The 18,372-nt window shown below is 36.3% G+C and overlaps 1 protein-coding gene across 2 annotated transcripts in view; it reads right to left on the reverse strand.

The window, feature by feature from the left end:
• LOC111512330 (NACHT and WD repeat domain-containing protein 2) overlaps positions 1 to 18,372 on the reverse strand; it is an 87,367-nt gene that overhangs the window by 12,124 nt on the left and 56,871 nt on the right. For both annotated transcript variants that reach the window (XM_074180821.1, XM_074180820.1), the window contains exons 13-16: positions 18,071 to 18,258; positions 12,478 to 12,551; positions 5,299 to 5,823; positions 1,102 to 1,349 (exon numbers count right to left, since the gene is read on the reverse strand). In XM_074180821.1, the coding sequence (XP_074036922.1) occupies positions 1,102 to 1,349; positions 5,299 to 5,823; positions 12,478 to 12,551; positions 18,071 to 18,258 (1,035 nt within the window). The remainder of the gene's footprint in view (positions 1 to 1,101; positions 1,350 to 5,298; positions 5,824 to 12,477; positions 12,552 to 18,070; positions 18,259 to 18,372) is intronic.

The raw sequence follows: 18,372 nt of genomic DNA on the forward strand, positions 1-18,372 counted from the left end.
AAAGTTGAAGATTGACAAGTTTTTGAAATCATCGGGAATACAATTGTAGATTTTAGCGATGCCATAGGAGAAGCAAGATCGGTAAAGCGAAGTGTTGTGCTTGGGTACAGATACTTTCTGTCGAAACCGGACATTAACATTGTGAGCTTCAGAACGCCTCTGAATTTTTGAATATAGATATGAAGGTTTTTTTGTGAGTAAAATTTTGTGATATAATACACAGCAATTATTGCTTGATCTATTCGCGGGCAGATGGCGCTGTAGGTCACCTCCTTGATATAATTCAAACTCACTTCACATGTATTTCTTCATTTGAAAAAAGTTTTTTTTATTACCAGACGGCGTGCTGCCTTATTTATAACCCTCTTTTGCGCGCCTGCTGTCTTGGGCTTGGTAGCTGATTTTCAGGCTACCTCTCCGGAATCGGAAAATATCAATGGTCATTTTGCTAACCAATATGCGGCTGATTGATCCCAAAGTTTAGATAAAATAAATATAGTTTTAAAAGACTAAAAGACACGCTTTTATAGCATATGAAACTGAAGAATGAAAAATAAATATAGTTTAAAAAACTGAAAAACACGCTTTCAGAGAATTCCTTCTTTGATTTTACTTAGATATCAACTAAGTCAATTTTTTTCAGGTATAAATAGACAAAAAATAATTATGAGTCTTAATAATAATGCTATGATAGTGATAAAAATGTTTTTAAACATTTCTTAAATTAATAATAGAAAATAAAATTTCAATTCAAATAAATAGTGTTTTGTTTGAAAAATCAAAACTCATTACATCGAATGTAGCTTTGTAGGATACTATTGAAGAGCATTTCTTGAGAGCTTTTAGATAAGGTATCACAAGTAGGAGGTTGCCATTCAAGAATATGAAGTTGAGGTAGCTGGGTAAGTGAATACAAGTTAGCTATTACATTGTTTTGTTTTTCCCTCCCTGTTATGGAAGTACTCTTCAGCGATTTCTTATATTTAGATTTAGCCACTGTAAGTTTTCAAATTGTCACCCAGTATAAACACACCGATGAACATCCACTGAAATTCTATGAGAATGTATTATCACTGAATCAAAAAGTTGATTTATTATTACCTGTTTCTAAATTCATAAGATTTATGTACATTCGGTTCCTACTAAGTGCCACTAGATGGGTTTGGTCGTGTAGTCCATAGAAGGGCATCTTTTGGTTCATGACCCCCTTCAGCTTCGTTAAAAAACTACCGGTATTCAAATCGAACGTCCTTAACTCTCTCCTACATAGTACTATACATTTGAACTCATCTATTGGGATTAGATTAATTGGATTCGTGACTCCCTGGAGTATCCTTATTGGCCGGCAACTGAAAAAAAAAGTTGAATATAATAGTGACTATGTTTATATTATATTCAATCACGGATTGTATTGCTTCACAATGGAGTTATTTTCACCGAAAGAGAAGGGTCCGGCCCTGTTTATGTAATGGAATGTGAAGTGATTATATTCCGGACTTTCTGAATGAAATGGCGAAGGCCAAGTCAGAGACTTCCAGAAGATTCTATTGACATAGGAGGTCTGTTCAATATAAGCAGGTACATTATTGTATAAAGAAAACAGTGAGCAAATCCTTGACTTTTCATCAAACATGGTGAGCTATTTTTGGTCTTGCCTTTTCTGGACTCTTTCATTGGGGCGATAGGACAGCTGGAATTGTGAACAGACCTTTTACAGACTGTCATTTCCATTCCAATTACCGTTGTATGTTTTTGTAGTGGTCGTATTTGAAAAAAAAATATCAGCTCGACTAATATAAAACTTAGAGATAAAGCTGCAGGTCGCCGCCAATTGACATGTTTGTTTCAATCTAGGGATTTTTACAGTCATAAATCTGACAACATGAGCATTGAATAACCATCTACACTCTGATTCCTGATAGTAAAAAGTAAGTAATGCCCAGTATAGATACAAAACGCTAACACAGTGCTGAAACAAAATCGTGATTTCGTTATGAATTGCCACAGCTGCTATAGACGGGTTTATGATACTTCACCAGGTCCACCTTATTTTCGTATCGCAAACAAGATATTTTATGAGCGTTCGGGTCGTTTTCTACAGGAGCGTGCGTTTAGGTATTCAATTGAAAATACTTGTAAAAAATTATAACTATATTCATTTATTCGTGAACAATTGAGGAGAAATTTCTTCAACTGAATGGCCTAATTTACATGTTGTCCTCTACTTTTATAACATATTCAATATGTTTTCTTCTTTTTTCGGAATCGACATTTTCTGAGGACTTAAATACCTAATTACCAAGCCCTTTGCCCTCCACATGGGTTGAAGACGGAAAAAGATGAAATTTCCATAATCGAAATCCTTTTGGTTTGAAGTTAACCTCTGGTACTTGAACTCTTAATTGTGATTATAATAATAATAATAATGAACTTCATTTTCCTTTGTGAGAAACATATTTTGTATAGAAATCGTCAACTACAATGCGTCAAACCAAACTTAAACTAGAACTAGAACACATCAATTCCTGAGTACTAAAAATTCCTAAGGTTACGCCTAAAAATGAATTAAGTGTCAGGCAACAAGTTGCGAGGAGCCAAATGATTCGGTGAGTTATAGGCCAGTTTTCTTTTCACAAATGGTACGTAAAAACAATTTTTTTTGTCGAGTGTCGAGATTATATTTTGTTTTACTCAACACGAATATTTCTTTTTCATTCTTGAAAACATATAAGGATAGATAAAAAATTGAAAGACAAGGTACAGTCAAAACTTCAAAACATTTAAAAGCATGTTTACAAGAATCATTAGCATTCAAGTTATCAATTAAGCCCATTACTTTTTTTGTGAAATGAAGACATTAGCCCATTCATCATCCTGCTCTTACAAAATGAAACTTAATGCGTCACATCTACGTTACCCATGATGAAATTTGATTGATACAGTCTTATTCATATTCAGATAGAGGTTATTTGATGAGAACCATTTGTTAACATTTGCTTTCCAGCGTTGAATCCTCACGATCAGATACTATTATTGATGTGTCATCCGCATACATCGTAACAGAAGTTGCAGAAGTTGGAGTGTCCAAGTCATTGATATATAACACCAACAATATAGGTCCCAGTACCGTTCCTTGAGGAATCCTAAGGTCGGAAGTAGCGACATTTGAAACCTGGCCGTCGACAGCAACATAATGTTTTCTACAATTTGAGAGAATGATATGATTGACGCAGTCGAAGGCCTACTTGGAGGTATTGTTACTTACCTGCAGTTTTCCAGAAAATGAGGTCTGTTCTTTTGGGACTAACTTACCTATTTTTATTCTATTTCGAAATAGAAAGACAAGTTTACTGAATAAAGTAGCGGTTTTATCAAATCAAGAAGACCTGTTTTCAAGACGAACCTTAAGATTTCATCATATCCCGAGGAGCATTCACTATTCAACCTATTGACACTAGAAAAGAGAATCTTCAGAAAATGGCATTTTTTATTGTAGAGAGGTCATAATTCATATCACACTCATCAATTATAGTTATATTTTTCCAGAGCAGTTCATTTGGACAGCTCAGAAACAATTTCACGAGCTACTTTCGAAGCATTATCATTAAGGAAATATGCTTTTTTGTTGTACTCAGTAGCTTGGATTGGTTTTGTTTTCTTAACTCATGTGGTACATTTAAATTAGATTGGTACTTTTTCATGATCGGATGTTCAAGATAGGGAGAGGGTTGGTTATCTCATACGCCCAAGACGGGATATAGCTAGATTTCTGGAACAATTCCTCAATTGGAAAAATGTCACTTGGAGTTATCTTACAACATTTCGAAACAAACATACCTAATCAACTTTTCGACCATGGTCTCGTCTAGCAGCTTTCTCGTTTTGAGTTTTATACCTATGTTTGGTAATAGAACTTTCGCTTTGGGTAATAAAATATCCTCCAAAGCACGTTGGACGTTGTCACAGTTGGTGCCTGAGGGAGCAGATATTTGTCAACCCCAGCAAAACTGTGATAATCCCCTTCACCAAGAGGAGAAAAAGGGACAATCTAACGCCATTTTCAGTGGTACTATCAGTATCACACCGTCAGCGGCAATGGAGATCCTTCTAGATCTACCTCTTCTCCACATTTTTCTGGAGAGAAAGGCAATATTTACTGTATGAAGACTTGTGCACACCGCTAATTGTACAAATTAATCTAATGCAGAGTGCAACAGACTATGCCTCCAACTGTCAACTACGAACTGCCTTATAAAGTACTTTTCCCGAGTAGAGAGGACTGAATCCTCCGGGAGAAGGAAATATTAAGAGCAGATGGTTCACAGATGGATCAAAAACACCTTCGGTTTCTGGTGCAGGTGTTTTCAGTCGCAGACCCAGTACAGACATATCTACTTGCCTAAAAACCTATGCTATTAAATTGTTTGTGTGTACACAAGTCAATCAAAATATTCTCGGACAGTCAAGCGTAGTTGGAAGCTACTGAGCAACGTCTAAATGAATAGCAAATTGCCAAAAACGACTCTTCTCGATAGGCAGACTTGAAAAATTGTCTCTGGTCTGAAGTCCTGGCCATACTGGTCTGGAAGGCAATTAGGCTGCTGACTCCCTTGCAAAGCACTCCAAAAGCAAAGCAAAGCTGCTTGAAGCTCCTCACGTGCGGGGAGGGATTCGGGTCGAACCCGAACATGTCAGTGGCATCGCTTTAGATTTTGCCAAGGAAACATCGAACACCTGGATGGCAAGAAGATATAAGGACTTCTGGCAAAACTTCCAGGATTGGCACTCTCCAAGGCGTTCATTCACCCTTCGAAGCTTGATACCAAACAATTGTTGGACTACATGTCTAACAGGCCCCCTTACAGGTCACTGTCATTTGAATCATCATATGCAGAGATTCGGTCTGTTGGAAGACAGTGTGTGTCGCCAATGTTTGGAAAACGATGAAACGGCAGAGCACATACTTTGTGCGTGCCCCGCTGTGGACCGAATCTGGTTTTTAGAGTTTGGCAGAGCCGTACTCTTACCATCTGACCTGAAAGACCACGCATCATACAATCTAATCGGTTTCGTTAAGAAGCTGGGTTTATTTGGTCGAGTGTGAATAGGTGGGAGCCACAATGAACCCTTGTGGGTTGCGGTGGAGGGTCGAATAGACTTACCCACGTTGGACCTAACCTAACCTAATAAAAGTTTTAGATAATCTTTCAATATTTTCAAATAACGTAGATATTGCATGTGAAATACACTGTGGTACATCCTGTGTAGACTTGAAGAAAACAACCCCTAGATACTCACTTGATGATATCCCAAACACAGAGTTCATTTTTAGCTGTAGAAACCGTAACAATGAACTGATCGGTTTTCGGCAGACGCACAACGATATCGATGTTGTTGTCCTCACAATTCTTTTTTTTTAGTTGCTCCCGATTTTCAACAACCACACTCTTAATAGGAATCAACGACAACACTGGAGGGTTTTTCGCTACACTGTACATACGGGAAATTTGCGAATCATTATTTTCTACACTGAGTTCATTCTTGCTAATTTTATCGCTCAGATATTCATGCAGATGCGAGTAGAACTGCCTGCCGTCGTAGTTCAGGACACTCGCGTGCGTTTCTATGAAGTCTTTTAGAATTTCGGTGAAGCGGTTGCCGGTTCCTGCCTGGAGCTCGATGTCTTCTAGGATCTGGTAGCAGTTGGAGCCGCATACTTTGTCGTATATCCACGAGATATCCGAGAGGTATATTGAGTCCTCTAGGTTTGAGTGGAGTTGGAAATGGTGGTAGGGAAGCTCGTCCAGTTTTCTCCGGTTGTAGCTGTAACAAAATCATCATCAGTATGATAGTTGGTATTATTGAAAAGGATCTATTTTTCTATTGATCAAATATATCCCAAAATTTCCATTTGCGGACATTCAAACATGTAGTGTGTCATCAAGATGGACTGACAACAACAAATCACAAATTTTATATGATTTGAATCAAGGTTATGTCAGAATAATCTACTATTATTGGGTTGCGTTTCAGCTATCCTATACAACAGGTGAATCGAGATATATAGTCCTTTTTCCACCAATCACTGGTTATAAAATTGATTATATAGCTCAAGAAGCCCGCCAGAGCTCAGTATGATCTGATGCATAGATAATACTCAGAATCTGGTATGTGTGTGATTACCCCACTAATCTGCGTGATTTGTTGCTGCTAGACAAAATGAACTAACAACGAAGTGTCGTCTACAGAAAACATTGAACATGTGCTGTTAAGGCACGTGCTATTAAGGCACGTTTTTGTTATTTTCAATCCAGATTAGGGCTAATCAGAACAGTGCATCTTTCCAAACGTACTATCTTCATTACTCGAATTACAATCGTATTCCAAATTCAGTCCTCTCTCTCTCTGTTTATAAAAACCTACTCTCAACTGTCTATCATTTTCATAGCTAACATGAATAATAACAATTGAAAAATAAAAAACTATACAGTTTATCAAAATTATATCTAACAGGCGATTGAATCTTCTCTTACGCCATCTATGTTATTGATAGAAGACTCAAATATAATCAAAACTCTCCAATGCAAGGCAACTAGTCGAAGCTAGAGCTCAGATACGAGGTATTCGTGATCCAATACCAGACAACGCTGTTTCGAGCCGTCATAGCTCTCATCAGTGTTTGAGCTATCGGCGCACTGCTGGACCTAAGTGTTCCTCAAGGACAAGCCTGAGAGAGAAAAAGCGATAATAATTTCCCTTAAAAAAACTACATCTATGTGATTGGCAGAAAACTCATAGACTAATAGCTTCGACAGCAAGTGTAGAACCACTGATTATGCTTATGGCGGATCGAAACAGAGCTGTATAGTGTAGGATCACGAATGCTTTGTTTCTGGAGTCTGGTTACAACATATTGCCTTGCAGTGGAAGCTGCAGTTGGAGAAGGACGAATCTTGTTCGGCAGTGGATGTGAAAGCTTGGGAAACCTTGTTTGACTTTCATTGTCGTGGATTGAGTTTTCTGTCGTTCCTATAGATGGCGTCTTCGAAATGAGAGGCAGGCATTTGTGAATTTCTCCTCAGTATGATAACTGGAAACCAATAATGACATAGTCATTAACTAACTTTTTTGCGCTGGACCTGTTTCAAATCGGGTAATCCCAGGAATGTGATCTAGAATTTTGCACCTGACTCTATTTCACTATATCAAAAGATCGAAGAGGAATTGTTGAACGCATTCGTAGCAAAAATTCAGTTTTTGATGAACGGACAGTGATGAACGATTTGTGGGAATGTATTTCTTTCGAATATTAGATGGTTCAGTATAACAAATATAGTCTTCTTTTGAAACCTTTGAGAACCTACAAAAACATACTTCAGACGAAAATCAACGTCATTGATTGATGTGTAGGGAAATTGGTGGAAATCATAAGTCAATGAAAATATTTGGGGAATCTCAGAAATCATTTGTACTGAAATATTCCCTCCTCTAACTGATACTAAACTAATTATCTCTAGTTTGGATTCCTGGCCATACTCGAAGGGCATTGCATTTCATTAAACCAGAACCTCTCTTTGACATCTTTTTAGGTTTTGTTGATCAAACCCAGGACCAATCTTTCACAGGGCATCATTATAAGATAAAGGCTTTTGAGTCTGACTTTGAGAGATGAAATTAGTTTTCTGGGGAGAGCTCTCTGATTTTAGGAGGCGTTAGTTAGATCACTTCTTCAGAGTACTTTTGCAACAAGGGAAAGTCTCCAGGGAGAAGTCCAGTTAACCACCTTAGGTCATTCTTATTCAACACACAGAGCTTTTCAGCTTTCTTTGGGATATAATGAGATATTGACTTACTTCTTTTCGATCAAAGCTGTACAATTTGTCTTAGTGATTCCAATTTCTACACAAATATGCATTTCTGATTAATCACAAGATGGTGGAGGTGATTCTAACGGGTTTGAAGGGCTTCTTTTCCTACTTGGGAGTCGTTTGATTCGTTCAATTCTTCCAAGTTTCCGGAACACTGTAGCCTCATGGAGCTTCGATGGATGTATTCTTTTGGACATACTTTGAGTTATACATAAACTGCTGCATATACTGCGCGAAAAATCAGCAGTATAAATGATACAGCAGAAATGAAAGCTTCAATTTCAGTTAACACGTCAAGAGGAGTACTTCGACCAAGCCACTGAAGATTACTACCGCAGTTGTAGTTGAAACTTTTGGAGATTATAACAAAAGAAGATCACGGCAAAACCTGAAAACCAATCAAAACGAGACTTGGTAGTGCTTATATATCCCAATGAAAGTCTTCGAAAGCTGATAGGATTATTTTCGAAGCGACGCGACACCTAGAACTATCGAAAAACACAAGTGGAATTGGGCGCGACCTTGGCTAATTTGAGTCGATTGACAAAGGTGGCCAGTGTAATTTTTTTAGGGGATAATTTACAACAAGTTGAACGCCAAATCCTTGATCTACCCATGGAGCTATTAGGCTATTAGTAACATTATCCTAAGGTGGGTAAAGGGCACGATAGGAGTAAAGGTAATCGCATTGCCGACTCTTTAGCCAAGGAAGCGGCTGGACTAAGAATTTTAGGACCCTGTGGCACATACGGCCTGATGACTTCGACAATTGCGGAACTAGCCAAATGTTACACCCATGCTCAATCCCTGAAGAGATGGGATATAATTAAAGGATGCAATCTTGCCAGGTTTACCCTGGGCGACCCTGGGAAGCTGGCGCTGAAGAAATATCTGGCGATGACCAGGAAAAACCTACGCCTAACAGTAGGATTTCTGACTGGCGCTAGTGGATACACTTCTATGCAGGATGTGTGAACAGGATGGACGATGACCTAGGAGGACAACTCCTCGGGAGGATGTGCAACAGGCCTAAGTGCTGTGGGCTTACACTCACCCTCCCTACTCTACAGATGCAGAGATAGGCTATAAGTAGATTATCCTAATGTGTTCCATCCTATATTTTATGTATTCACATAGATTGTTTCCTGTCTGAGGAATCATGGAAGTGGTCTCGCCGTATCATTTTGTCAAACAAAGTTGACCTGTTCTGGGGATTATTTTATTTTGGGGTTTATTGTCAACCGTTTTCTGAAAAAGAGTTTGGAAATAATAAACTCACTAATTCTGAGCAACATCCGTTCTATGAAGATTTTTCGCGAGTGAGTGTAACTTTTAATCGACGAACCTACGCTTTTAGGCGTTTTTTTCGCGAATAAGTAATAAAAGTTTCCATTGAAAAATTATTCCTAGTGGAAATGTAGAATATAAAAAAAAAGAAAAGAATTATGAGGTTATGGTGTTAGTAGTCACCAAAATGGAAAATTTCGACGTGAAGTAAGCAAAAAACAATGCATTTCCAGGAGAAACATATTAAATTTCCTTCATACTAGCTCATAGTACTCAGTTCCGGAAATAAATTGGGCTCAAATTGAAGAGAGCAGTTTTGTGATTTTACAAAATATTGCCTTTTCTTCAAAATACCACGAAAATTTTCATTAATATGCAAAATATAGCTATGATGTGTATTCGTCAATACTCCAACATACTTATCATCAATAGTTTTTAGGTTATTTTATAGAAAAGATAATTTTTTTCCAAAAGAAGAAAAAGTATTTTTGGCTATCTACTCTTTCATATAAGTATTATATTGTGTAGCATTTCTATGAATTATATCTGTCTCAATTCCATAAGAAAACATTCAGTATAAACTGAAAAAAAAAAACATTGAATTTTGGATGAAAGAAGTTTTGAAACTACATTTTCTTTCGAGAGGGCTTTTTTTCAGTTTGTATCTGAAAGTAGGCCAAAAAGTCAAAAGTGACTGGATCTAATCGACCCTCCACCACAACCCGCAAGGGTTCATTGTGGCTATCTGAAAGTAAATTCTATGCTTGACCTACACATCTTTGTGAAGAGTTTATTTGGAACTTGATCGTACACTTGTACACTCCTTCGGCAATTTTACACATTTCTTGTATGAATATAAGCTCAATGTTTTCGAAACTGAGTATAAATAAGGTGAATTGTGAAGTGGTAACGATTACTCACAATTGTGGTGGAAACCAGGAGATACTTCTCATTTCTTGTCGTCGAAAAAAATAGGGATCATCTTCATCATGACTTGCTCAGTTTTAAATATTTTTAAGAATATTCTGTGAATTTTCCCCAAAGAATGCATTGCTTTTTAGTAACTTCAGTTTTGGCAATTTATAAATAAGAACCAACCTTCAGCAAAGTACCACTTCGTTTGTGTTGGGTCTAAAGACACCATAATCCATAAATTCATAGTTTTTGTGTTAGTCGCGAAAAACCGTGTTTTTTTTATTGAAAAATTTAAACTTTCAGAAAAATTTTTATGAAACAGATGTTGCTCAAAATTAGTCAATCTATCTATTTCTGGACTAATTTTCAATTACAACATTTCCTAAACTTGAGAAGAGGTGGTATTCACTCCCAGGGTATAAGCAACACCCGGTAAAGATTCAACTTTGAAGTACAGGGCAAGTAAAATGTATGTCCATATCTTTGTGCAGATCGGTGCTGTTTGACAAAAATATACAGTATCGCCATACTTCAACTGATTGATCTTCCCACAATATAGAGACGAGCGTTAAAAATTGTCGAATATTTTCATAGCTTCGTAGGAAGGATGTTCTTATTAACTAAAATATGTTCTTGCTGGATATGACGTGTGTTTTCCAATATTTCCAAATTCTGCTGAAATATATCTTTCGGCTGGAAAGATTTTTGATTCAAGATTAGAGCAAACTTTTGGGTTTTCTAATTAATTTTTTTTTTCACCAACAATTGCAGAACTAATCGTGATGCAGACTTTCATTGGGTCTTTCATTAAGGGCAAACTAACTGACTGTTATAAAGAAACAAGTATAGCCGAGGCACCAGTCAACCTAATAATAACACTGATGATCTTCAAACAAGACTCAACCTCTGACGGAAGCAAGAAACCCTTTGGAAGGTTCGAAAAAGATGAACATTTCAATCTAGCAGACCACTATTATAATATTTATGCAGTCATTGTTCACTGTGGTTCTGGCGTTGAATTTGGTCATTATTAAGCCTTGATCAAAGACGAAACGGACTGGTTTAAGTTTGACGATAGTCGTGTCACGAAGTGTTCTGGCGATGCACTGAATCTATTGGAGCCTCTGGTGCTGCAGGTTTTTCCGGGTTTTCCTGCAGCTGAAAAACAAATGTGCCACTGGAATCAATGAAGTTGCTCCGGAGCGCTAATTAATTTTTATTGTTGTTTTAATTTTTATCGTTGTTTTAATGAAAGGGCTACCTATCTTTAAATTCAAATAAACAAAGTGTGTGTGAGATATCACAGAAATGTCCGCCGCGGCTTCTCTGGGTGGAGTGCATCCGAAACGTCTAATTTTCCATTGCTCTAGCGCATAAATCAGGCTGAATTTGACCGATGACATGGGTTATGATGGCTACGAGGACCGCTGTGACTTCTTCGCATACACCTGCGTCTTAAGAAAACTCCACAAGAAAAAGTCTAACGGGGTCAAATCACACGATCTTGGTGGCCAACTCACATCACATCCACGTGAGATGACCATGCCCTCAAGTCGCTTGTGCAGAATATTCAATGTGGCATGAGCTTGTGGTACGTAGCGCCGTCCTGTTGAAACTATATGTCGTTGGTGTCCAGATCATCCAATCCAGGCCAAAAAAAGTTGGTATTTATCGATCTATAGTGGCAATGATGGCTTGGCCAATGTCATTCTCAAAGAAATATGGATCGATGATGCCGCCAGCCCAAAATCCACACCAAACAGTGACTTTTTTGAATGCATTAGACGCTCAAATTCAACAATGTTGTTTGTTCACGTACTCATTCATCCAGAAATGGGCCTGATCGCTGAAAATGATTTTTCGATGAAAATTAAGGTCAGTTGACGAAATTGACTGCCTCGAATCCTCCTACACACCCTCACAGACAGCGGTGATGTTTTCGGCAGATCTTGCGTTTCGTCGACGTACGGGTATTGCACGTGCTGTTGAATACTATATCCGTCCATGGTGATTTGGCAAGACAGATTGAATAAATGACAACTGATTTGACAAAGGAAGCTTCAACAAAACGGCCATTATCAATTGTTAAATTTCGAAAGTCCTGTTGGAACACCCTATATTATGGAAAACCTGTTGATTTTTCACTTCTTACGACTAATACCTTATAATAAGCAGAAAATAAATTTAAAATCGCTCATCTCAAAATCATACATTCATATCGTGAAATGTGTGTTTCAAAATGCATTCTCAAAACAAAATAAACTGAGACGTAGTTGTTGGAAGCTTTATTAACAAACTATGTACATGCAGGAAGGCAAACAAAGGTATGTACAAAAAAATATAATCATGATCACAAAAAAGGAAAGAAAATAAATCGAAAATGAACGCAACCACACGAAAAGCATACCATTTTCCCAAAATATTTTCTTGTTTCACTAGTCGAGCTTGGACATTCGTAGGCTTGTGACTCCACCATCGCCCCTGGGAAAAAAATAATAATAATAATATTAATAGTTTGGATTGTTTGATAATAAGTAGCACCTTTTATATTACCATTATTTTCTCATATAAGTCTGTGTAACTCTATATTCAGAAATGCAACAATACAATAATGAGTCTAATAAAAAAAAGTGACTTATTTCCAACAGGAGTAGGAAATGCTGGTGGTACAGAGTATATATGAAATAAGTATTAAATATAATGGAATATATATATCTGTGAATGAATCCAACAGTTCTATTTGAATCAGCAGTCATATTCCTTATATGTGTTGTAAATATTAATTTACTGTCTTATGTTATGCCAAGATCTTTTATCTCATGTACGCGGTTGATTGTGGTATTGTTGATTGAATAATCGTACATTAAAGTTCGCTTTTTTGATATGAATGATATTATTTCACATTTGGATACATTCAGTTGTAGACGATTATTATTACACCAAAGTTTGATTACATCTAATTCATATTGTACACGTTGGCACTCAGTAATGTCGTCGCTTTCATAATATAGTTTCAGATCGTCTGCAAATAGTAGGCTAGGAATATTCAAAGAGGTTGCCAAGTCATTATTAAAAATCAAAACTAAAAGAGGTCCAAGAGTAGAACCTTGTGGTACCCCAGATTTAACTACGTACTGAGATTGTTTTCTGTTAACTAGATCTGATTCAATTAGAGTAAGCAGTTGGTTAGAGAGTCACAATTTTGTCAATTTTCTGAGAAGTATATAATGTTCTATTTGATCGAAGGCTTTTTGAAAGTCTAAATGAACAACATCGACTTGTTTTTGCTTGTCCAGGTACGTACAGAGATATTGATTTAAACATTCAAGATTTGTCATACATGATCTTTTTTGTACGAGAATTAACTTTTTGAATATGGGAGTACATAACATTTTGCACACATATCTCGAAGGGTTTAGAAAAGTTACATAAAATTGAAATTGTCCTGTAGTTAGTTGAGGTCTTTCAGCCATTGTCTGCAGAGTTTTTATGCCGGACGTTTCATTTACTACTGCGGTATACATTATCAAATGCAATGCACCCGACTTGTTGCTCGGGTTGTTGCTCTCGTAGTCTCGACCGCATTTCAAGTGAGTACGATTCTCGTATTTGATTCTCATTTTATATTACTATTCTAATTCGCTCCACCTATTCCCTACGAGGGCATTTTTAGGTGATTGAGTTCCTCAGGAAGACTCCCAGGTTCACAGATACGTCGTGCTCTCTCAACCAACGTTTTGATTATCCTCCTCTTTTGTTGTGGCTGGTGGTCAGATTTTTTTTTAGTTTGTAGTTGTAACGCGTTATCCAAAACAACCACTGCTCCCAAATACCAGAGCTCCAATACTATTTTTGACCCGAATTTCACCAACCAGCTTTCACTGCAAGACAAGCAGTAGAAACCAGAGTCCAAAAACAAAGCATTTGTGATCCATCATCACTATATAGACCTATATAGGTCTCATCAATGGTACTAGAGTGAACCACGAATGAATTGTTAAATCATCATAGTATCAGCCTACCTAACCGACTGAAGCTAGATAATCGACATGAAATAGTATATTGTACAACAAGTGATAAAAACGACAAATTTCTCATGAGCGCAGAAGTTTGTTGGCACGAGCCGAAGGCGAGGCATTGTACACTGTACTTTTTCTACGGTTGCGTTGTTTTTAAGTATTGAAAATTAAAATACATACATAGTAATACTCGTATGTCATTAACTCACTTATTTAAAACAGTAATTAACAGTTATATTTGAACAATGTTCTTTCAACATGTTTTCGGTAATTTAAATATTAGCTGCGATGACGGGGAAACGTACTGAGCTTCCACAGCATTGTTGTGTTCAGGTTCTAATGGCGGTGGAGGCTGAATGGTTTCTACTATACTTTTTGAAATTTTCATTTTGTAACCTATGGAGTTGTCGATATAAGATTCAGCAACATTGTTGGATTTCCAACCCCCATGGCGTTTTAAAGTTGAAAGATCTGCTCCTGCATTTACTAAAATAATCGCAGATGATCTTCGGAAACAGTGGTCAGTATATAATTCAGGGTTCGGTAAATACAAAAATTTCGCTATTTCTTTCGCCATGGTGCCAAATTTATTTATCCCCACAGACTGTTTCGTACATTTGCTATTTTTGTAATTTAAAAAAAAGTGTTTCATTTGTGCATGGTCGAAGCTATTTTTTGTAAATTTTGTAAAATTCTCCTGTGACTGTGAAATTTCTAGGAACCTTGGTTTTAGTATCGGGTAATTTTTTTAAACGGGCTGAATTAAGATCTTCCATGTCATCATGCCCCTATAAGGCCAATAGCTAAAGCAGCCTGAAATCAAAACCAAACATCAATTTTTCATGATAATAAATTGCTACAGATCCCCTTGTGGGGACATTGATATATTTTTTAATAATATTCGTGATGCAATGAACTCAGTTTATAAACCTGGATTAATTTATTATTTTTGCGGAGATTTCAATCTCGATTTATACTCGAAAACAAATTTCAAATCATTATGTGATCTAATGTCTTGTTATGACCTTCGCTCATTGGTTGGTTGGCCCACAAGAATCACAAACACAAGCTGCACCATAATAGACCAAATTTTTTCGAATTGTACGGATGGGGAATTGTGTTAAATTATAGATAATAATATCTCTGATCATCGCACAGTGTTACTAGAACTCGACGAAAATCTCCATTTGAGGGTAAATAATAAAACGGAAATGAAAATATCCTTCCATGAGAAAAACATTACAAAATTTTAAAAACCTTTTAGAGAGGGAAAATTGGTCCTGCATCTATGCATATGATAAATGTGATGAAGCCTTTCGTCAATTCTATAACATTTTCATGTACAACTTCGGAATTAGTTTTCCTAAACGGAAAAGGTACCTAAAAAGTGAAGATAAAGGCTGGATAGAAGATACAATAAAAAAGTCTAGTTCCTCATTAAAGCATTTTTTTAGTTAAAAGCAAAATAACTGTTCTTTAACTGAAATGTACAAACAAAACAAATAAGTCATATAAAACTTATTAATGAAACAAAGAAAAGGTATTATCAGGAGAAAATAACTATGTCTGACAACAACCCTCGAACACTGTGGGGTGTCGTATCAGAACTTTCAAACAAAGATGTGAAAATATCGTTATCAAAAAAGAAGATCAAACCATTGAAAATCCTTCTCTTATTGTGACTGAACTCAACAAGTTTTTTATTGAAGCGCCTCAAGTCTTGTTACAAAGTATTAACGTAGAAGATTATAATACAAACTGCTCTAGCAGCATCGGCTTTGACTCTAATCCACACCCTATGATTCTGAAGCCATACAGTGAAATGGAATTGCCCGAGTTGATTATTAAAAAAATGAAAAACAAAAAATCATCGGGTATAGATGAAATACCTGTTTTTATTATAAAAAAAATATTGCACCTCATTATTGAACCAATTACATATATAGTGAACCTCTCTTTCCTAACTGGTACTTTTCCAACGGTTCTGAAGGTTGGAAAAGTAATTCCTATTCAAAAAAACAAAAAACTATCATCCATAGAGAATTTCAGACCAATCCAGAGCTTCTCTAAGGTTTTCGAGTACGCGTTTTTGGAACGTTTAATGTTATTCATAAATTTTCATAGAATTTTAATACCAATGCAACATGGTTTCAGATCAGGAAAATCAACTCAAACTGCTTTACTTAGTTTTTATGATGACCTAGTGAAGTTTATTGATGCGGGCGAGTGCCCTGCTGCAACTTTATGTGATTCAAGCAGGGCGTTCGATTGCGTCAATCATGTATTGAATATTCTGGAATCTTACGGTCTGAGGGGAAATTCTTTCAATTGCGCTTCTTCATTTCTCACTAATCGAAATCAATGCGTGTCTCATAAATTTGATTATGGAGATACTATCTGTTCTTCCACATCCGAAATGAAAACGGTTCAGACTGGAGTGTCACAGGGATCCATCCTGGGACCGATTCTCTTCATACTGTATATAAACAATATAAATAGAGAAATTTCATACCCCCTATTTTATGCCTATGCAGATGATATATCATTACTTATATCTGATAAACGAACAGATGTCTTAATTAATAAATATGAAAATGGTATGACTCTGACTTCCAAATATCTCAAAAATCAAGATCTTGTTTTAAGTACCAAAAAAACTCAAGTAATTCGTTTTCATAATTACCAAAACAAATTTAAAACACTTGATCTGAATATCAATAACACAAACCTGCAAAGTAATTACACTGCAAAATTTCTAGGTATACATTTCGATGAAAATTTAAATTGGAATGCCCATTGTGATTAGCTAGTATCCAAGTTAAGCTCAGTAACTTATATGTTCAGAAATTTGAGGGTTGTTCTTAATAAAGACCAACTAATGAAGGTTTATTATGCTCAGGTCGAATCCAGGTTGCGTTACGGTGTTTGCTTGTGGGGCAACCCAACAATGAGCAAGAATGTTTTTATTGCACAAAAAGCAATACTTCGATGTATATTTGATATTTCTCAGAGAGATTCCTGCAAAATGATTTTTAAAAGATATAAACTTTTAACTCTAGTGTGTATATATATTTTTGAGTTATGCGTATATGTGTTTACCAACAAAACCGATTTCACCCTGAAAAGTGATATCCATAATTTTGATACACGTCAAAAGGGACTAAAACCCCTAAATATATAATTACTCAAAATTCTCCTAAATTAATGGGAGCTAAAATTTTCAATTAATATAAACCACCAAAAACCCAACGAAATTTAAAAATAGACTGAAGTCGTTTCTGTTCGACCATTGTTTTTATACACTGAATAAATATTTTAATCTTTTTGCCTCATGATTACTCATATTTTATCTGAATATTTGTATTTGTTTCACCTCGTATTTATTTATTTACTTGTTTTATGTTGAATATGTGTATGTGCTTTGACAATTCCTATACGAAATGTAAATGTTCGTCATAATGAAGGAAATAAAGAAATCTAATCTAATCTGATCTGATAACAATTTAAAAATTTTCAATTTATCAGCAAATACTTTTCATCAGGTGCATCTTTTAAAAATTGTTGAATTTCTTCAGAAGTTAATGGTTTTGACTGTTTTGGAACATACTTTTCAACACAGTTTTTAATAATTATGCAGTGCTTCGGTTTTGTTGTTATGGAAACGCCGACAATGGGATACTTGGATATTGCACGGCGTAGCGTTGTCAACAAGGAGAAGGTGTCATATCAATCTGACATGCAACAATTCATGACTGACAACACTGAGAAATTATTTCTCACTATAATGGCGGATATTTCTCACTGCGTGAGAAATCTATCGTTTTGAACATATGAAAGCGATGAGAGTATAGCATCCGTAGAAAAACAAAGTATCTGAAGTAGTAATCACAAAATGGGGTATAACAAAGCTAGTTTTTATAATAAAACTATTATATCACAAACATATTTCGATAGCGGAATTCGGGAAAATAAATCACTTACGTTGTAATAATCAAATAGCATTTGATTCGCCCATTTCCTATGCTCCTTATATCGAACCGATACTGCTTGTCTCAACATGTTGTCCTTCCACTGGATGCCTAAAACGCCACCAGTCAGAGTCCACTGAATGAAAGGAGCTAGATGTTTGTTGAGTCTCGACCAGGCTAAACATGCCGGAGCCCATGATACTGAAAAACACGGAATATTTGTGCAATGGAGAATATTTTCCAGGGAAGAAGTTGTTTTCTGATAGATGTCAATCCAGTCAGTCGTGGTAATAGTCAGGAGAGTAGTTGTTTTCT

Source organism: Leptinotarsa decemlineata, unplaced genomic scaffold (genome assembly GCF_025532065.1).
Source record: "Leptinotarsa decemlineata unplaced genomic scaffold, Ldec_3_MD MMD2_tig00026307_RagTag_RagTag, whole genome shotgun sequence".
Lineage (NCBI taxonomy): Eukaryota > Metazoa > Arthropoda > Insecta > Coleoptera > Chrysomelidae > Leptinotarsa > Leptinotarsa decemlineata.